This window comes from Fragaria vesca, linkage group LG5 (genome assembly GCF_000184155.1).
Source record: "Fragaria vesca subsp. vesca linkage group LG5, FraVesHawaii_1.0, whole genome shotgun sequence".
In the NCBI taxonomy this organism is placed as follows: Eukaryota; Viridiplantae; Streptophyta; class Magnoliopsida; order Rosales; family Rosaceae; genus Fragaria; species Fragaria vesca.
The window spans coordinates 1,381,942-1,402,464 of NC_020495.1; the positions used below are offsets into that span (position 1 = coordinate 1,381,942).

The 20,523-nt window shown below is 37.3% G+C and overlaps 4 protein-coding genes and 2 non-coding genes across 6 annotated transcripts; 2 read left to right on the forward strand and 4 right to left on the reverse strand.

Moving 5' to 3' along the window:
* Window positions 1–1,977: 1,977 nt before the first annotated feature.
* Window positions 1,978–7,153, forward strand: LOC101303802 (probable serine/threonine-protein kinase At5g41260-like). The gene is made up of 11 exons (XM_004298744.1): window positions 1,978–2,065; window positions 2,656–2,855; window positions 2,944–3,161; window positions 3,362–3,497; window positions 4,044–4,177; window positions 4,273–4,378; window positions 4,561–4,646; window positions 5,022–5,210; window positions 5,641–5,796; window positions 6,070–6,183; window positions 6,387–7,153. Exons 2-11 carry the CDS (start codon window positions 2,774–2,776, stop codon window positions 6,630–6,632), a joined length of 1,467 nt encoding a protein of 488 aa, XP_004298792.1. The 5' UTR covers window positions 1,978–2,065; window positions 2,656–2,773; the 3' UTR covers window positions 6,633–7,153.
* A 397-nt stretch (window positions 7,154–7,550) lies between these two features.
* LOC101308771 lies at window positions 7,551–8,753 on the reverse strand. The gene is made up of 2 exons (XM_004300741.1): window positions 8,004–8,753; window positions 7,551–7,946 (listed from the first exon to the last, which is right to left on the reverse strand). Exons 1-2 carry the CDS (start codon window positions 8,751–8,753, stop codon window positions 7,551–7,553), a joined length of 1,146 nt encoding a protein of 381 aa, XP_004300789.1.
* A 572-nt stretch (window positions 8,754–9,325) lies between these two features.
* Window positions 9,326–9,397, reverse strand: TRNAC-GCA. Its single transcript has one exon. It is a non-coding gene; the product is annotated as a tRNA-Cys (tRNA).
* Window positions 9,398–9,859: 462 nt separating this feature from the next.
* On the forward strand, window positions 9,860–9,932 carry TRNAF-GAA. Its single transcript has one exon. It is a non-coding gene; the product is annotated as a tRNA-Phe (tRNA).
* A 54-nt stretch (window positions 9,933–9,986) lies between these two features.
* Window positions 9,987–12,372, reverse strand: LOC101304093 (tubulin beta-1 chain-like). Its single transcript, XM_004298745.1, has 3 exons — window positions 11,823–12,372; window positions 11,226–11,495; window positions 9,987–10,860 (listed from the first exon to the last, which is right to left on the reverse strand). The coding sequence occupies exons 1-3, from the start codon at window positions 12,214–12,216 to the stop codon at window positions 10,190–10,192; spliced, it is 1,335 nt and encodes a 444-aa protein (XP_004298793.1). The 5' UTR covers window positions 12,217–12,372; the 3' UTR covers window positions 9,987–10,189.
* A 2,007-nt stretch (window positions 12,373–14,379) lies between these two features.
* Window positions 14,380–20,113, reverse strand: LOC101304382 (glutamate--cysteine ligase, chloroplastic-like). The gene is made up of 17 exons (XM_004298746.1): window positions 19,306–20,113; window positions 18,541–18,856; window positions 18,239–18,389; window positions 17,929–18,036; window positions 17,706–17,798; window positions 17,191–17,274; window positions 16,980–17,048; window positions 16,834–16,904; window positions 16,663–16,731; window positions 16,442–16,535; window positions 16,255–16,344; window positions 16,054–16,134; window positions 15,677–15,769; window positions 15,074–15,154; window positions 14,924–14,993; window positions 14,721–14,810; window positions 14,380–14,521 (listed from the first exon to the last, which is right to left on the reverse strand). The coding sequence occupies exons 2-16, from the start codon at window positions 18,846–18,848 to the stop codon at window positions 14,722–14,724; spliced, it is 1,551 nt and encodes a 516-aa protein (XP_004298794.1). The 5' UTR covers window positions 18,849–18,856; window positions 19,306–20,113; the 3' UTR covers window positions 14,380–14,521; window position 14,721.
* Window positions 20,114–20,523: the final 410 nt, after the last annotated feature.

The following is a 20,523-nucleotide window of genomic DNA, read 5'->3' on the forward strand; positions in this document are numbered from 1 at the left end:
AGGTTTAGATTTTTCTGTGGGCCGTGGGCGCCGCCGTTTTGGGGTTATCTTGAGATTCGAACATAAGTATAGTGATTCCACACCTAAGCTCTTACTAACTCGATCACATGTGGTGATTATAAGATCGAGATTTATGTTGTTAAACCAAATGAGTACGGTATGAATGTACGACTACGATCGTGTGGGATTTACAACATGTTATGTTGTGTTACGGATTGATGTTTAGCCGACGATTTTAACAAAAAGAGCTTGGAAATTGTTTTGTTTTTAGCACACTTTGCAACATAGTGATGTTTATACTTTGTAGCTTTGTGTATCAAATATTAATGTAGTGGGGATATTGGTTGGATGATGTAATGGAAAGTTTAACAACCTTTTGACCACAAGCATTATAGAACAACAGTCTCGTTCACCTAGTTATCTACTGACCATATGAAATTTGGTCAGTCATCATTAGATTAGGCTAAGTTAGATTCTAAGATTGAGAGCTACAGATCCTAGAGACTATGGAACAATCAGACCTAATCCATGTACGGCCCAAGTAGGTTTGGTCCTAAGTCAGCCTAGGCCCAACATTCAAATTTCATTATTGTTGCATATTAGCCCGGTCCAGAACCCAGAGACATTATTTGCATGGTCACTTGATTACTCAATTGCTAGCTCTATAAAGACTTGGTAGTTGCACCTCAATTTTCCAGAATTTGTTCTAATTAAGATAGCTAGATTCTCTTCTATTTATATTGATTGACCAGTCCGACCTCTTGGATCATAACTTCAACGCCTAGAGAAATGACCCACAGCTCATAAAGTAGCATTTTTCATGAGTTTGAATGGATTAGACACTTGAAACTTAATTTTTTGTTTCTGTTTTTGGGTTTCTCTTTCTTCCTGGAAAACACTTGGAAATAATATATGATCAATGATGCTGATAGTTGTCTCACGTTGTCATTACTTTATCACTGTAGATTACTAGCGCAGGTCATATCAGTAAACATGATAAAATAGCATGATTAACATCCAGTGATGTTACACTGCACATGCTCTTATATTATGGCTTAATTCGGTAGCCTCAATTTTCATATGTAATTTCAAAGCGTTCAGTATTGTTGGATAATTTTTTGATTTTGGTATAAGTATGACGACAACGACAATAGAGATTTCATGAATGGAAGGTTGCGTTGTATTACCCTTAGTTCATGAGGGTACTAACATGTATTTATAAAATTTCATTAAAACTCAACGCTACACTGAAAACGAGCTTGTTTCTAAAAAGACATGTTGTACAACTTACGTATCATCAATCTAGAGAAACAACAACGCAAAAAATGTTACGTGACTCCTACCTTTAAGATGAATGTAGTTATCATAGTAATCAAACGAAAATGTTAGCACATTGTCATAATTTTTCATTCCCATCAAGCTATAGTCACATATAAAAAAAAAACTTGACCTTTGCACTAGATTCACTTAATTTCGGTGCCTAACCACTACGAAGAAGATCATTGCTCTTGAAAAGAAAAACATGTTGTTCTTTATTTTATAATCAGCGGGTTTCCATCTAATTTTTCTTCCTTTTTTGGGGGGGTCTTTGTCTTGGGGATTTCAAGTGTTTCGAAAAAATCAGAAAAAATATAGGGGTCATGTCGGTGGAAATACAGAAATGAAAGGACTAATCCCACACGCACACAGCAATACCCACCGATACAAATTAAATTTTAAAAAACCCAAAAACAAAAAACAAAAAAATGAAATATTTTTTATATATTTAATATATAAAACTCTCATCTAAATCTCAAAAAGCTCTGGAAATTTCAGTCATCACCAGCAGAACAGGCAAGACAGCGAAGAAGACAGGGCACGGTTTCTGATTCAAACCTCTTCAAACTCTCACTGTCCAAAACTCTGAACTCACATTTTTATTATATGTATTTATGTTTTTTCCAAATTTAGAAATAAAGAAAAAAATAGAAATAATATAAACCGAGGAAGAAGAAACGCAGCAAAATCGTCTCATACTGCTTTCATTGCCTTTGACCGACTCTTTCTGGTCTGCTCATTCACTCAGGTATTGAAAGTTTGCATCTTTGACTATGTTCTTGCAGTTTTTTTTTTGGTTTAATTTCATAGTGTGCTTTTGGTTTGGTTGATCTTTGATTTTGAGCTGAAGGGTAGTTGTTTTGAGTGGTTTTGGGTAGTGGGCAAGTGTGTTTGTTGTTAAAGGAGGGAGCTTTAGTGGTGTTTGAGGGAATTGGGATTTGGGTGAGTTGCTGTTTTGTGGACTCAATTTGACTGAGAGGTTGGATCATAGTGAGATTGGTTTTGTTTTAGCTGAAAATGCGGAAGATTGTGGATTGTTCATGGCTTGGTTAAGTGTGGTTGTTTGTATGTGTTGTGCATTAGTGTGAGGACTAAAGTGCGTCCCTTGGGCCTTGACTTGAATCCTTGAATTTTGGATTTGTTTTTGGATTTGCATCTTTTGCTTTCTGCGGAAAGGAACATTGGAAAGAAGCTGTTTTGTGATAAAAAGAATTCATTTTTTTTTTGGTGGAGAATTATTAAAGTTGGTTCACATAATGGAGAGAATGAGCTGGACTTTCATGGGTGTTTTGAGGTTTTCCGTCTGATTGTAGATTCTGGGTGATGAATGTTTGACAGGTAAGAAGGGTCTGATGGGCTGGCACTGAGGTGGATGAGGGTTTTGAGTTTGCAGATTATTGGAACGATTTGAAGATTCGAGAATTTGTTGTGTTTGCTGTTGAATTCTGGTGTTGGGATGGGGTGTGGGTGTTCAAAGCTCTATGCATGTTGTGGAGGTCCACAAGCTAATGCACCAGTGCCTGAGCCCCAGAGTGTGGGTAAGCAAACCTATGAAGTGGCTTTCCTTTTCACATTATTGTTCTTATAGAATGTTTGCAAATGTCTCAGTATGTTGTTCTTTTGTAGAAAATGAGGACAGAAATGAACTTGATTTGCCTGCATTTCATGAATACACAATCGAGGAACTTAGGACAGCGACATCAGGGTTTGCTGTTGAGAATATAGTTTCTGAACATGGGGAGAAAGCCCCAAATGTTGTTTACAAGGGGAAGCTTGACAATCAAAGAAGGATTGCTGTCAAAAGATTCAATAGATCAGCTTGGCCAGATTCTCGTCAATTTTTGGTAAGCAATGCTTTGACTCTTGATTGTTTTGATCTCAGTATTTCTCAACCTGGAATCTGTACAGAGTAATAGAAATATGGGCATTATCTGTGGTGTACTATATTGCATTTGTTGTAATCTCTAGACAGTAATTACTGCACCACCTTTCTTGTTATCTATTTTTAGTTCTTCCTCTCTGACTCTCACCTTTTCAACTTTAGGAAGAAGCAAGGTCTGTTGGGCAGCTCCGCAACATCCGATTAGCAAATTTACTTGGATGTTGTTGCGAAGGTGATGAGAGGTTACTTGTTGCTGAATATATGCCCAATGATACATTGGCAAAGCATTTATTTCATTGTAAGTTCATTCACCTTTCTGTCTTCAGTTTTTATTTTAGCTCTGTGATCTGCTCAGTAGTGATGAAAAATTGTTTGAGTGTCTTTTGTTTCTCTATCAAGCAATTGCGTAATAATTTAAATTATAATACTTCACAATTGGAGCTTGAGGTATATTCCTATGTAACTTTACATAAAAGATAAAATTACTGGTAGTAGTTCAGTTTTTAAGATTTTCATGATCACTTCTATATTCAAGATGCAGTAGCTTCTTATTTGACAAGACATGTGGTCATATTTTCCATTTGATTTCTAAAATCTCTTATGTTTGGAATATTATTGCGTGGTAGGCACAGAAGTATTCAACTACTCATCATAATATCTGTCTTTGGACATCTCCGGTTTTCACATTCAAGTCTAGTTTCCATTCATTTCAAAAATTTATGACTATTTTTCCTATCTTTGACATCTTTTCTGTATTCCATGTTTTCCTTTTTATTCTAGTTTTTTGGTTTTTACAAGACAAAACCCTTCCTTCAGTATTGAGTTTTATTTTGTGTTCACTCAGGGGAAACCCAACCCATGAAGTGGGCAATGCGGTTACGGGTGGCTTTATATCTCGCACAGGCTCTTGAATATTGTACCAATAGAGGACGAACCCTTTATCACGATTTGAATGCTTATAGAATAGTTTTTGATGATGTAAGTACTTCTTCATTCTCTCTTATCTTCAAGCTCATGATAACGCACAGTTTACCTCTCTATTGTAGTTTAAGTCTGATATGTCCAAACCTCAGGAGGGAAACCCTAGACTTTCATGCTTTGGTATGATGAAGAACAGTAGAGATGGGAAAAGCTACAGTACAAATCTGGCATTTACTCCTCCTGAGTATCTAAGGACAGGTATATATCTATAGGACATAAATTTTCTCAGCTTCAAGATGAACACACAGTCCTGATAATTGTTTATGTAGATATTTCCGAGAAGAAAGGAACTTTTTAAATACAAACAGTCAACTTTTCTGCAGTTAGATGCTCATTGTTTGCTTTATCTTCTGAATATCATATATCTCATCTTTATATAGGAAGAGTAACTGCAGAAAGTGTCATGTATAGCTTTGGCACCCTTTTGCTCGACCTTCTCAGTGGAAAACATATCCCTCCAAGCCATGTAAGTCTCTTTTGCAATAAGATGCTTTCAAGATGTCAAATTATTATGTTTCCTGTAAGTATTCTATGAAGCTTGTGGTTTTAGTACGTCCACCATACTTGAACTATGATTAGGAGCAACTATGATCAAGGAAGTAATATTCCCTAGATTCTCAGTCTCTAAAATTATATTCATGAGTGGTCTATGGAATGTTGTATTCCATTATCCTGTTCATTAAACTCTTCTGAAGGTTGAGGTTCTAGCATACCTTTCACTTAAAATACATGAGACTTCTATCATAAGAGTCCTTTTAGTAAATTTATGTTTCTAATTTGAGCATCAAGTTCTTGGTTTTATGGAAATTCACATCTAATGTTCACTTGTGTGATATTGTAGGCACTCGACCTTATTCGGGACAGGAATCTTGAGATGTTAACAGATTCTTGTTTGGAAGGCCAATTTACAAATGATGAGGGAACTGAATTAGTACGTTTAGCTTCACGATGTTTGCAATATGAACCCAGAGAGCGTCCTAATCCAAAGTCATTAGTTGCTGCTTTGGTTCCTCTCCAGAAGGACACAGAGGTTGGATTTTGTGTATTAACTAGTTAGACATATTATTCTTCATGGTTGGGTCTTCTCTTTCAACATGGTGGCACATATCAAATTTTGTGATTTTTTTTATCACTATATATGTTTTTTTCTCTTTCTGGTAAGAGGCTCAGAGACTTTCCAGAACTGTTAGGTTTATACATATACATAAATGTTGTACCGTTTTGGGCTGCACCACTACCATTGAGTAGGCTTGAAAATTTGTGTGTTGCGGAAGCATTGTACATCATTCTATTGTTTATGACTTTATTACAGATTTTACTTGTTCTTCTGTTATTATTTTTGAAAAGTACTTCTTACTTGTTAAGGTCATCCTCAACATTAGATCATGCATTGTGCTTCATCATGAAAGGCTGAACAGTACTTTGCTTTCTGGATGAGCTTTAAGTAAATTTTTCTGCAGGTTCCTTCTCATGTATTGATGGGTATACCACATGGTGCAGCAGCTTTACCTAGTCTATCACCACTTGGTGAAGCTTGTGTCAGGATGGATTTGACAGCCATCCATGAGATCTTAGAAAGCATTGGATATAAGGATGATGAAGGAGCAGCTACTGAGGTTCGTATCTGATATATTATATATTTATTTCTTTTTCATCTTGTGATTTATAAATCTGATTAAATCTTGTCATCTCATCACGTTTAAACCATGCGCCATCATAATATGCTTCTCCAGATTGTTATATTATGCTTTTTGTGATTTTGTCTTCTACTGGATACATTTGTCTTGCAGTTACATGTGCCGTTGAACTTGTATCACACTACATTACTAGTTCAGACATAGGTTGTGCCGTTGTGGTATGCTAATTAAGAGTGGTCTTCTTTCTTTCAGCTTTCATTTCAGATGTGGACCAACCAGATGCAGGAGACATTGAACTCGAAGAAAAAGGGTGATGTTTCTTTCCGTCATAAAGATTTCAGAGCTGCAATTGATTGCTATACTCAGGTTAGATTTTGCTAGCTGCCCTTCTTTGTGTACATGTCCAGATTTGGAAATCAATTCTTGCACAGCAAGACTGAGTGCCATATAAAGTTCTCACAGCTATATAAGTATGATAAGGCCCTCCACAAAAGCATCATTCTCAAATCTCCCCTTTAAAAAGGAGCATTTTTGCCATCAAGCTGACAGTTTGCTCGTGTAACCTGCAGTTTATTGATGTTGGAACCATGGTTTCTCCGACAGTTTTTGCCCGCCGTGGTTTATCTTATCTCATGAGTGAAATGCCACAGGAAGCACTGAATGATGCATCACAAGCCCAAGTGATATCCCCTATTTGGCACATTGCATCCTATTTACAAGCTGCAGCTCTTTTTTCACTTGGAAGGGATGATGAGGCACAAGTAGCGCTTAGAGAGGGCTGTGTACTTGAGACGAAAAGGAATGCAACTGCTTGACAATTCAGTAGTGAAGAGCGAACCCGAGTCTCTTTCCTTTCATTCGACTTTCTTTTTTCTGAAAGGTGAGCAAGACTGTAGACACAGGGATCTCAATTTTTTGGCAACTTGATCAGACTCAAAGTTAACAGTCTTGAAGATAGGCCCTCAGAGTCAAAGCAGAAGTGATCCTTCTGTTTGCGTTGCTGGTTCATTTGTTGTGATCTTGAAGCATTCTTTTGCAATACTATTGGATGGGTTGGTTTGGTCTCTTTGGTGTGGGAGTAACTGGGACAGTTCCTTTGTTTGCGACAAATGAGCCCTTCGTTGTTGTTCATTACCTGTTTCCAATACAACAATCTTGGGAAATTACTATGATGCATATGGAACATTATATTTCTTGTAAAGGGTTCAAACTGTTGTGGATGTTGACTTGTTGCATTGGCAGGGTGAATAGAAAAATTTGTCATATTATTTAATGTACAGTACCATTTGTCATGGTCACTCCTGTTGACATGAAATCAGCTGCTTATGTTCTGTTAACGCTTATCAATAAAATGTGTTTGTTCTTGTAGTACCTCTCCATTTTGCAGGTAATTAGGGGTTAGCTGCAAAACATGCCATGTAGGTTTTGATCATCTATCACGTTAGAGAATCATGTAGAAACTGGAAACCACAGTTTAAGTTGGTTAAGGGGCTCATTCAAAGTGAGCCATAAAATACTTCAATTTTGGATTGGACAGACAGCTGAAAGCACGAGTTCTTTTGCTACCAACTATGCATATTTGCTTGGCAGGTAAAAATAGTGGTTTTATTGAACAGCATACTATTGCAAGAGGATGAGAACACTACAGAGTCCAACACAAGTCCAAGGTGCATCCCAAATGTACAGATAGATCATACGTACTGCAAAACAAAAAGACTTACTAAACTAACGAGCTACCAAGGATTTGGTGTAAACCACACAATTTGATTCAACCCTCGATTCGTATGATCTATAGGAGAATTCAAGGGCTTCACGCTCCTCTTTGTCAGGGAAAACACCCCAAAGTCCTCCACAACATTTGTTTCAACAGAATACCAATCAAAGGCAAAATAGATGCAATTTCTTTCAAGTGTCTGATCATCAGAACCACCATCACCTCTCTCGGAAGAGATGCATTTGTTGTTAACCATGGTCACGAAAAACACCCTACTACCAAGATCACCAATCTCAACCCACCGGGCACCACCACTACTATTACACTCCTCCAACTTCAACACCTGAAATCCTTCAGTCACCTGTGCTACATTGGCCATACGCAAAAGAAGAAACAACTCGTGTGACTCAGAATCCTATACCAAGAACCAAGTCGGAAAATAGAGTCGATTGGTAAGTGTTCTCCCACCAACATCATCAGTGTAACACACAACTAATCTTTCAGCTGTATAGCTAGGAACTCCCCCACTCAATTTTATATCAAACACCATCAAAAACTCCAATGCACTCGAAGTTGCAGCGTATAATTTTCCTGCAGCTATTTCCACATCTCGAAACTCAAGAGCATTCTCGGATTCAGATTCGAAAGCTTCAATGGGTGTCCATGACTTATCCTCCAGCCTACAAAAAGCCAAGCGCCCGTAAAGTAAATTAAGACTAGCCACATAACAGTGCTCCGGCCTAGTCGGTATCGACGAGGCTACAACTTTCTCCTTCTGCATGCATGGTGATGAAGGAAGCATTGTAACACCACCTGTAATGGGATTCAAGAAGAAGTAACGATTCTTATCAAGATACTCGTGCATGATCAACCACCCTTGAACTGATCCAACGCATCTTGGCCGGCCACTTTGCACGAGCGTCGAGATTTTGCGGTGGTCAGTGACAAAGCAACCGTCTTTGAGGAAGAAGAGATGGTCGGAATCGAGTAAAAGCCATGGAAGAAGTTGATGAGAGGCAGGAGAGGTGGTATCGATTAGGGTTCGCCAGGTAGGGCATACCTCACGTAGCTGGAGATACTCTGGGCGAGGTAGGCGGTGCAGAATGAATCGCAGGATGTCTTTTGGGATTTGGTTAGTCCACATCTCATTATCAACGTCGTCTTCATCTTCTTGTTTGTAGCCAAAACAAGAAGTCAGGCATGAACGTATTGTTGATATCATGATCATCATCCTCTTCGGCTTGAACGTACAGATCGATGATTATGTTTCTAGCCTTCTAGAGTTCTAGGGTTATGGATATATTATAGATTTCAAACACTATTTGAACGTGACGGCCATTGGATCAATTCGATCTAGGTTTATATATTTATGCATGTTGATGAAGTCAGTCTAGGATCGATAACCCCGATTGGGAAAGAAATTAATTTGGTTTTCCATTCCAAGTGATTGATTGGTTGTACATAGAGACATGAAAGGAAACAAAAAAAGAGATCTGACTGGAAATTGAATTCAATTACTTTGTCAATGGGTGGTATTCCAATACAATTCCCACTGTCAAAGCCACAATTACATAAATATTTGGAAATTATAAAGAGGTGTTGAAAAATATAATTTTGTATTTCATTAACTTACCAAACATTACAATAGGAATTAATATACTTGATTCCATCATTTAATTTCCAATATCCAGAGTAGGAAACATTCACATGGAAATACCAAAACATATTTTATATCTATTTGGAAAGAAAAATAAATCTATTTCCCATTTTTACTTTCCTGAAAAGTTTCAATAAAGGGCCCAACCGGGTTCGAACCGGTGACCTCTTGATCTGCAGTCAAATGCTCTACCACTGAGCTATGGACCCATGTGTTGACATTTTGGGTGTATTGTCAAAAATACAAGAAACAAAATACTTGAGTTTAGCTAATTTGCCTTTTTAGGTACAATTGCACAAGTAAGCTTAGATTCATGGGACTTGTATATCAGATCATAAATTTCTTGCTTGCTTTAGTGGCTGGTAAACCTTTAAAGAAAAATAAGAATAGCAAAATGTTCACAAATTTACCACATAATTTTACAATTACAATAAGATTGTACATATATTGTCCGCTATTTGACATCATAGGTATTGAGATAATTTGAACCTAGCTAATCAATTTGAACAAGATTCGGAAAGAACAGAAGCCAAACTTAAGATTTGGTATGCTGCCCCAGTAAGTTTGTAAGCTCAAGTCATGGGATTGCTCAAATTAGGATCAAACTTTGTTCTAGTTTAGTATAAACGTTACATAAAATAAATAAAATCAAACTACAGAATCTAACAGTTGCGGGGATAGCTCAGTTGGGAGAGCGTCAGACTGAAGATCTGAAGGTCAGGTGTTCGATCCACCTTCACCGCATTGTGTTTTTATTTCATTGATTAGTTTTTTTTTTTTTTTTTTCCTCACTCTTTTCAATTTCCAGCTATCCATATAAGAGGTAAATCACAATGAAAAATTACATAGAATGCAACCAAGTGAACCAACAACATATCCCCATGAACATTTTACAATGGAACCCTTATTGATAATGAAGCACAAATACAAGCTAAAAAATAAGCTCCATAGAGCCAATAACATTACATACATAATTGAGTTTTCTTCACAACACCCCAAAACTAGTTCTCCATCTCTTCCTCTCCATACTCTTCCTCATCATCTTGTGCCACAGCATCCTGATATTGTTGATACTCCGAAACCAAGTCATTCATGTTACTCTCAGCCTCAGTGAACTCCATTTCATCCATACCTTCTCCTGTGTACCAATGCAAGAAAGCCTTCCTCCTAAACATGACAGTGAATTGCTCTGAAACCCTCCTAAACATTTCTTGAATCGATGTCGAGTTCCCCATGAATGTGGAGGACATGGACAACCCGGTTGGGGCAATGTCACACACACTTGATTTGACATTGTTTGGAATCCACTCCACAAAGTATGATGAGTTCTTGTTCTGTATGTTGATCATTTGTTCATCAACTTCTTTTGTGCTCATCTTGCCACGGAACACGGCCGAGGCGGTGAGGTATCGGCCATGGCGGGGGTCTGCGGCACACATCATGTTCTTGGCGTCCCACATTTGTTGTGTGAGCTCAGGGATGGTGAGGGAACGGTAGAGTTGGGAGCCGCGGGAGGTCAAGGGTGCGAAGCCGACCATGAAGAAGTGGAGACGTGGGAAAGGGATGAGATTCACGGCAAGTTTTCGGAGGTCGGAGTTGAGTTGTCCCGGGAACCGGAGGCAGCATGTGACTCCACTCATGGTTGTGGAGATCAAATGGTTCAGATCACCAACTGTAAAAATGTATGCTACATAGTAAAAACCCTATTCATAATATATGACAAAGTAACTAATCCAATTGTTAAAACAAATTAATTCAGTGAAATGAAACTAGCTCTTATATACATCATCACTAAGTTTAAATCTCTCCTGTGACTACTCATGCATCTCATCTATATGATCATTAACATGTATGTTACTAGCTAGCTAGATTCACGCAGATCATGTTTGTAACTTATGATCCAAATTGATAGTTTGATAACATAACATAACATGATAGTACCAGACGAGTTAACTTTCTGATAATTAAACATTTACAAAACTCTATATCATCTATTTCCGATGCAAGTTTTAGTAGGAAGCTGAAAATGCTACTTACAACTTGGATTTGTGAGCTTGAGAGTTCGGAAGCAGATATCGTAGAGGGCTTCATTGTCAAGGACCATGCACTCATCGGCATTTTCGACTAATTGATGAACAGAGAGGGTGGCATTGTAGGGTTCAACCACAGTGTCTGAGACCTTAGGGGAAGGGAAGACTGAGAAAGTCATCATCATTCTATCAGGGTACTCTTCCCTGATCTTTGATATCAGAAGGGTTCCCATTCCAGACCCTGTTCCACCTCCAAGGGAATGGCAGACCTGGAAGCCTGTAACAAGAACACTTCATTAATCGAAAATCGATATCTTTCACATAATTAGTACTCCTCATCACTTTCATAGTTTTAGTGAATTCTGTCACGGATACGGGTTATCATCGGATCTCATTGTATGAAATGTAACAGCCATGATCTCTAAATGATACACACTTCTCAAACACAATTTTGTCCCATTTCGAATTCAACAATAATATGCAAAGGTCCCCTTTTGAGTTTCTTCCTTACCAAGCTAGATATCAAAGCCATGGAACAGTAATGAGGTAAAAGGAGAGGAAATGAATCAGAAAAGCTTTATATGATATATAGTTTCAAGGTTACCTTGTAGACAATCACAATTCTCTGCCTCTTTACGAACCACATCAAGAACAGCATCGATCAGCTCAGCTCCTTCTGTGTAATGGCCTTTCGCCCAATTGTTCCCAGCTCCATTTTGGCCAAAAACAAAGTTATCTGGCCTGAAAATGTTCCCATAAGGACCTGTTCTCAAGCTATCCATGGTACCTGGCTCAAGGTCCAGCAACACAGCTCTAGGCACATATCGACCTCCATTAGCCTCATTGTAGTACACATTGACTCTCTCAAGTTGAAGATGGGAATTCCCAACGTACTTTCCAGTTTGATCAATTCCATGCTCATCACACATTACCTCCCAAAACTTGCCTCCGATTTGGTTACCGCATTGCCCTGCTTGAACGTGCAAGATTTCTCTCATTTTCGACTATCGAAAAACTTAGGAAGCTAAAGAGGAAGAGAGTGCAGGGAAGGATGAAAACTGTGAAATGGGGAATGAGGAATGGCCCTTTTTGTAGGTGTTAGACTTTGTTATGAAGCTTTCTTCTTTAAAGTGTATGATATTTTGTGTGCTACCAATGGTTATACAAAATTTCCATTTAATAATTTCATGTGGGCTTGTTCAGAGAAGCATGTCAAGCTACCAACAAGAGTTGTGAGCTGGAAAAAGGAACGCGACAACAAGATTCATGCTTGCTCCTCTGGCCACATTCAATCGATCTCAACTATACAACCCCATCCCATTTCACTTCTGTCACAAACAAGATTCCAAAAACACCCACTTTTTCCTTAATTTGGTGAGAAATTGTTTTCTTCTCTAATTTGAGTTGTTATTAGGGGGGATCACTGTCCTTAATTTTGTGTATTCCTCAATCTGATACGTCATATATTCGAAGCTACATCTGTTATGACAACAACAATACATAAATCAATACACGCATCTTCCTCTTAGGGTGTTGGTATTGTGGTTTAAAAACTTAACATTATCATTAGTTTCATAATCAAAATGATAATCAGCCTCAAGAAGATAAAAGTAAAATGGATCGATGCTCATTTGCCGACAATATGATTGGCAAAACACTCCCACAAAAAATAAATCGAGCATGGGACGCAAATTCTCATTGAACATTTCAACCCGAGAAGCTTATCACAATGTTATTTTACACTAATATTGATTGTATACTTTAATGTATCTTAGATCCTAACAAGGAGATTGCATATTATGACCTTTACATCTCACAAGGAGAAGATTGCATACTATGACTTTTGAGTGTCAATCATGCATGTCAGTATAACTGTAAGTGAGTTAAAATCCCATTATTATGGAAAGAATCCACACCCTATCAATAATCAATCTTCATGTTATTTTCATATCTACACCATGTGTGTAATGTAATAGAGAGAGTAGAAAACTACAATTATTGGAGCCATGGATAATCTTCCAGTCTCTCTAATATTTTTTGCCAGTGATCTTTCTCCAACACTCCCACTAGCACTGGTTGCCTTGGCTGCTTGGAATCCAATGTTAACAGTTGATCATTCATACACTAAACCGACATATAATTTCTTAAGAAAATGCCAACTCCTTAAGAGTATATAAGAATCCAATAATGAACACACGGGATCCAATTCTCTCACTAACTAATCTTTTCACACATCCAGTTGGGATATTTATGCCATAGGTTATTCTTAATGATTTCTCTAGATTTGAGATCACGATTAGAAAAATAAGGTACACACCAACCATGATGCATACATAGTGAAAATATGTCTCACTTGCCAGAGGGTGGTTTTGTTTATTGATCTATACCTACCAATAAATGACATAATTAATTTCCTAATTGAGCAGTCTAACTCAATAATCAGTAAGAGATATCATTCCAGTTGGAGCCTAATTTTTTAAGTCATCAAGATAATATATAACTGGATCAAATGAGTGAAAACTAAAGAGAGTTGGATGAACCATCCACATCTTGAATACCATCACATAGTGTTGGTATGTTCCCTCCACAGAAAACAAAACTCCCATCACACCAGGTGGACAGCTGCACTTGAAATATCCCCCAACCCTTTTCTCTTCCTTTAAACCTCTCTACCTATAGTTCTTTCTGTGTCCAGTTGAATTAACCTCAAGAATTGACCATCTATGTTAACATATCATAGGTAAAGATCTGCAGAAGCATCAAACATGAAGGGACAGAGCAAAATGTGGTAACATGACTTCAAGGAACAGAAGAACATGGCATAGATGGGTAGCCACATGAGCTGGGTATGGAGAGCTTGATGAATATATATACTTGAGTGATATGAATAACCATATACGAAATTAGAAGCCAATCATAATGCGAAATCACAAAAAAGAGAGGATAAAAGCCTGAAAACTTCGATAAAAACCCACATCATAATCTTCTGTGCTCCCTGCCTATTTACAATACTAAAACCCTCTCTACTGTCTACCACATCAGTCACTCTCAGGGTCAAAATCGCCAACCCAAAACAAAGATATGGAAGAATCTCTTCTCAAAAAACAAAAAACAAAAAAAAATAAATAAATAAATATGGAAGAATCAACTAGAAGAGGAAATCAGCATAAATATGTGTGCTGCAGCAAGGTGAACTTCTGTTCAACTCGGCAGCTTATTATTTCCCACAACAACATACCATTTGTACAAAGGACTCCCAACTCAAAGTTGTTTCAATTATTATAAACCTTCCATGACATTAACCTGGAACAATGATTTGGTCATATCCAGTGTAATTAGATGAGATGCCTCATGCCTAAGATTTACATAACATAAATTATTCTTGCAGGAAGGTATACCTCTAAATCGCAAACTGAAAGCAGCTAAAAATAGAGACAGCTAGGATTACACCTGAAAATCTGAAAGGTGTTACACACAAAATGACCCCACTGAAGTTTCTCACCTCAGTATAGTAGCTCTTCAAAAACAGGGTCTATCTGTTGCTCCCACTTCCCATTGTACAACTCCAGTAACCTCTCAGCTGGTGTTACACCTTCCAAAACAATTCACATTTCCATATAAACACCATATAAATCCAAAAAATCCAAAGAGACGCCTAGTAAAAATAAAATGTGCAAAAGAAAAGAGTGACTCCTAAGGACTTACCAGTTCTAACCACCTCTGCCACCTCATTCAAGAAGCCGGATTCCTTATAGCCTCTTCTCTCAAGTCCATCCTGCGGGAGAATATATGGATGTCATGAGCTACACATGCACAGATACAAACTAACAGGAATATATGGATCCCTTATTTTACCTTTGCCAACTTTACAACATCTTGAGCAACATGCTTGAGCAATCCATCCCTAAATGGTGTCTTTAGACCAGTTATTGGAACCTATAAAAATAATTTTACAATTAGATTTTCATAAGTAGGAAAATAATCCTCTAGTTAAAAAGTCATGAAAGAATAATGATTTGAAGGAACGTAAATAAATTCATGAACCTACAAATTAGCTTTGATTGTGTACAAGAATAGATAAATATAGAAAATAAAAGGAAATAATGCCCAAACAACTAGAAACTCTACAAAAGAAAACGAATTTATCCACTGTAGCTGGGCTTAGACAAGAATGGCCAGGTTGTTGCATTGCCTATTTGCCAATCTTGTGATCTCAGTACCCCAAAAAATGTTCTCCGAGTTTCCACAAATAAAGGTGTAGCATCAAACAATTTTTTCTTATTTTGAATGTCATTAATTACTTGCTGGTCTCATTTCCTCTAGCAGAAGTGCTTTCTACTATAGTGATCAGAGGTTACAAATTTCAGATCATGCATGCAAAGACATAAAACAAAGAACTTATAATTTCTTTTTCATTGAATAAAACAAATGGTATTGGCGGGCAGGATTTAGAATCACCTTATTTCTTAACATCTGCCTTTCTTCGGGGGTCCAGTCAGCAGTAATGTCCAATACATTTTGAAGGGAAACCTCATCGTACAATATACCTACCTGACATTTGAATGAAAATCATAATCAGCTGATGTTGCTAAATTCTAGTAGACAATGGCATAACCTGTAGAGGCTGAATAGCAAGCAATCAGATGTGATTTTGGCTTTTCACATCAAAGATATGACATGCAAAAGGCTTAAAGAACAGATAAACATATGTTCTAACTTTATTGGAAGATGAAGTTATTAAAAAGGCGAAACATACTCCACATGTAAGCTTGTGGCATACATATAGATAAGAGCAAACAGAAACGCAGTGCAAAAGGAGTCAAAATGCTTATTACCCAAAATGCTGGCAAAGCACATAATCTCCTCCAAGGTCCTCCATCAGCTCCCCTCATCTCCAAGTATCTCTTCAGCCTGACCTAAATGGAAAAACAAACATAGCATAATTAAGCAATAGCATAAAATATAAAATGAAATGGAAACACAAGAATAATAATAATAAACCATGTATTATAATTTGACTGTTGATTGTGGTAAACCTCAGGAAATATAGTTGTCAAATGATTCTCCCAATCGTTCAGGGTTGGCAAGTCACCAGGAATGCAACGAAGCTTCCCTTTTAAAAAATCCTGCATGAATCAACCATACTATTTAATACATCTGTCTGTAGCATCAGTCTAACCATTAATGCAAGTACAGACAAGGCTGTGAAGGATAGATAGAAACCCGGAAGGTCATGCCAGTACAGTCGATATACTTTTTATTCCGATAGACAAAGTACATGGGAACATCAAGAGCATAATCAACATACTGCTCAAACCTGAATAACAAAAATCAACAAACGGAGGACATATAAGTCCAACTAAATACTTGGATTCTGAAATAAAAACTTCCACTCACTAGAAAAACCAAAGAATGTCTTTCATAAGTGCAGACTGAGATCTTACCCAAAGGAGTCATCAAAAACAAAAGGAAGCATGCCAGTGCGATTGTTGTCAGTATCGGTCCAAATTTGACTGTTGTACAGGATGAAGAGTCAACACAGATGGCATGTATTGACGAAGAATTAAATACAGGTAAGAAAAATAGTAAAATACAAAACAAAGAACTACAGAAACCTTCTCATGCTTAGAAAACCATTTGGCTTTCCTTCGGTGAAAGGTGAATTTGCAAATAGAGCTGTTGCAATCTGTTTCAATTATTGAAAGGTTAGATACTGAATAAGATATATTTACAGAAAAAACAAGGGGTCACTGTTCCTCACAGGCTGCAAAGCAAGACCAGCACGAAATTTCCTTATCATGTCTGCTTCAGAACTGAAGTCCAGATTAACCTAGAAGTGAAGAAGGAAGGTCAGCATGAGCTTCAAGGATCTGACTCCTCAGTCAACCAATGGAATATCACATTACTAATAATAGGCAACCTTAAGAAGAATTCTAATAAGTAGCTGTTTGGATTAGTAGCAATTATCCTACCTGTACGGTGCAAGTCCTGAACATCATATCAAGTCCGAGCGTGCCAACTTTGGGCATGTAATTTTTCATAATCTGATACCTTCCCTGAGCCAAAAACACTTGATCAGAATGACAGCATACCAAACATCACGTATTATGTAAAGCAAAATAAATAAAAGCTAATATGACCAAATTGGGCATCAAAAGAAACTGCAGCATCAACATGAAGATGGGCATTTAATAGTAGCATCAAATTAAAAAGAGTTAAAACAGAAGGTTACATGCTTTGGTTTCTTTTACTTCAATCTAAATTTAATAAAAGACCTTATAAAGTACAATGTTAGGCGTTCACATCAAACGAACTACATTTCCAAAAACCCGTAAGAAAAGAAAGGTGTCTTGATATGCCTTCTTGATAACACAAAGAACTAATACAATCTAAAGAAGCACGTTTTGGAGGGTGCCAACACAATTGCTTAGTTCAGCAAACTATGCATTCTGAATATCAATATGGTTGAAAAAGGATTAAGTAATACCTTGGGCATCATAGGTATGTCCTTCAGTCCCCATTTAGGCTGAAAACCAATTCCAAGAAATCCAATTCCCATTTCCTCTGTAACTGCTTTAACCTAATAACAAAAAAAAATTCAGCATATGAACAGAGTAACTCGCAGTAATAACCTCCATAAGCCAACAAGACTTTATTTGAAAGCACTTTGTGCATGGAACGGCTAGCATGTGAACCATACTTTCACTGACCTGATAGAGGTGTGAATTGACTTCAGCACAAGTTTGATGCAGAGTTTCAAGAGGTGCACCACTAAGCTCAAATTGGCCACCAGGCTCAAGTGATATACTTTGCTTACCCTGGACATAATTTCAAGATTAAAAAAAAACCAGGAAATGACAAGGGGTGTGATATTTGAATAGGCCATATGAGGATGTAGATGTTAAAAGGATCGCTTTTTCATACACAATTTAAAAATCTTAGCATCAAAATGACAGAGAACTCAAGGAAGTTAGACATGTAATAAACATAATGTCTCTAAAGTAAAAAAGAAGAAATTACCTGTTTGAGTCCAATAATGTAATCGCCTTCCATAACTTTTTCCCAGTCAAATCTCTCAGCGATCCCATTAAGCAGCTCAGATATTTGTTCATATTTCATGGGACGTAAAGTTTTGAGCTCAAAACCAAACTTCTCATGTTCAGTGCCAATTCTGAGGATGGAGAATTTAGAATTATATTATGATTTTATCCAACAAACTCAATCTACATAGAGGGGCAAGATACTCAAGTTTCAAACCAAGTAGACATAACACTGTAGTAATATAACCCACTTTAATACTTATAAAGTAAGATAACACATACCTCCATGCTTCCTTTGGCTTGCAACCAGATGCAAGATACGCTACAAGATCCTCTTTCGTCAGCGGTTCCGTGGCAATAACAGCATCTTCTGTTGGAGGACTGGCCGCAACTACCACACTACCGCATCGTTTCAGTCCTACACCTGCATTGTCCATATGCAAAATCTGTGTCTTCCTAGCAGAATTACACGAAAATGAAGAGAATCCAACGCAATTGTCCTTCAGTTTGGACGCCTCTACATTGCCTGCCCTACTAAACACCTCGGTACGTATGCAGTAGGACGAGCCTGTCTGTGAAATGAGTGCCATGGCCGCCCCTGAAAAACCACAACAGTACCTCTCATCAACTAAACTGCAGATATATGAAATTCAAATTAACCATCTTTATTCTATCTGTAAAACCTTCTATGGCCCAAGTTAAATACTTTTCAAAATGACCATCCCCAATTCCAACCACTACATTTCACCCAGAACTAAAGATCAGAACTTTAAACAAGTTTCACATAAACCATGAAAACAATGGCATACCAACATTAAAGGTGACAGTAAATTATCATATTATAGCAAAAAAATTAAACAACTTTGGATGAAATGCGAATTGGGAAAAACCATTCAGAGCCCAAAATAGTGTGCATCATTACTAGCATACTGTAAATTCAATACTCCAAAGATCAAAGCTTTGGTTTTTACAGTATGAAAGTGAATCTAATATATGAAACAACTGGATGAAATAAAATCAGGGGAGGCTGGGATTGGATTGGATTACCTGGTACGGCGACGAAACTGAAACCTAGGAGATGGTACAAGGTCGCTTACTAGGTTTTTGGTTTGGTTTACAAGGTAGAGACTTCGGAGTTAGAACAGAACAGAACCAAAGCGAAGAGAGAGAACTGAAGTGTTCAGTTTTGCGATTAGGGGATTAAATAGTGCGGCATAGTGTTCCTGTGGTCCAGTTGTCCTTCATGCCGCCACGTCAGCACGCCATAGATTACTCAGAGGTCCTCCTTTATTCTTTTCTTCTTTGATTTCGGCTTTTCTGTTTTTTTTTTCTTTCTCTTGTTTACCTCTGTTTACTCTATAGATGATCTCTTTATCTCTCGCATTTAGTCATTTCAACTTAAACCCAACAGAATCGCAGTCAATGGTTGCCTATCTATCCTCTGAGAAAATTTTGAAGACAGTTCTCTACACATACAACAACTTGTGTAGTTTTTTTTAGTTTACTTCTTTTAATTATTGTATTTAGATAAGCAAAAAAAATGACGGTTAATGGTACCTATCTATATTTTAAGAGAATTTTAAAGACGGTTCTCGACACATACAACAATTCACGTGTTTATTTGAGTTGATTTCTTTTAACAACAGTATCAAATCTAGTCATGTCATGACCTTTGAGGTAAATATTGGATGCCCAAAAAGCTTCGATTTCTAACGAATTATCTTTATATAAGATTCAAACCCAATAAAAGTCAAATCCTTCTCATGCATATGAAGTTACCAAATGTTACCTCCATCAAATGTGTATACTCTACGAGTACAATCATATTGAGCATTGTATACATTAAACTATTAAAGTTATATGTTTCTAACAATGTTCGTTATGTCAATTGATATGCTTATTCAGTCTTAAAATGATCTTAAGTCATGACTCTGATACCATTTCTACTTGGTTAACGATATTGGTTCTTATGATTGATAAAAATTTTGTTTTCAAGTTTTGTTGTTATTGTATAAGAGCAGTGGTGCGTGCGTGAACTTCTCTTTTGGGTGTCTTCTTTATCAGTTTAATTTTCCACTCTTTTTCTGGATTCGAATGATCCAATGGACCTGAGTAGGTTTGCAGTCGATTACAAAGAAGAAAAAAGGTTCTTGATTATGACTTGTGAGGTAGTTGATGACGGCACGGGGCCATCAAATATTCTTCTTTGCTATGATCTTGTTTGTGGTCTGGAATCTCAATCATCAAATCACGTTGGCTTTTGCA

Coding starts and splice junctions, on each gene's coding strand:
- LOC101303802 (XM_004298744.1), top strand. CDS start 2,774: ATGGGGTGTGGGTGTTCAAAGCTCTATGCATGTTGTGGAGGTCCACAA. Junction 5,211..5,640: donor CTCTCCAGAAGGACACAGAG/GTTGGATTTTGT, acceptor ATTTTTCTGCAG/GTTCCTTCTCATGTATTGAT. Junction 6,184..6,386: donor CAATTGATTGCTATACTCAG/GTTAGATTTTGC, acceptor TGTAACCTGCAG/TTTATTGATGTTGGAACCAT.
- LOC101308771 (XM_004300741.1), bottom strand. CDS start 8,753: ATGATATCAACAATACGTTCATGCCTGACTTCTTGTTTTGGCTACAAA. Junction 7,947..8,003: donor TTGTGTGTTACACTGATGAT/GTTGGTGGGAGA, acceptor TTCTTGGTATAG/GATTCTGAGTCACACGAGTT.
- LOC101304093 (XM_004298745.1), bottom strand. CDS start 12,216: ATGAGAGAAATCTTGCACGTTCAAGCAGGGCAATGCGGTAACCAAATC. Junction 11,496..11,822: donor GAATTGTGATTGTCTACAAG/GTAACCTTGAAA, acceptor TTCTTGTTACAG/GCTTCCAGGTCTGCCATTCC. Junction 10,861..11,225: donor CAAGCTCACAAATCCAAGTT/GTAAGTAGCATT, acceptor ACATTTTTACAG/TTGGTGATCTGAACCATTTG.
- LOC101304382 (XM_004298746.1), bottom strand. CDS start 18,848: ATGGCACTCATTTCACAGACAGGCTCGTCCTACTGCATACGTACCGAG. Junction 16,732..16,833: donor GGTTTTCTAAGCATGAGAAG/GTTTCTGTAGTT, acceptor CCTGTACAACAG/TCAAATTTGGACCGATACTG. Junction 16,345..16,441: donor GTACTGGCATGACCTTCCGG/GTTTCTATCTAT, acceptor TGATTCATGCAG/GATTTTTTAAAAGGGAAGCT.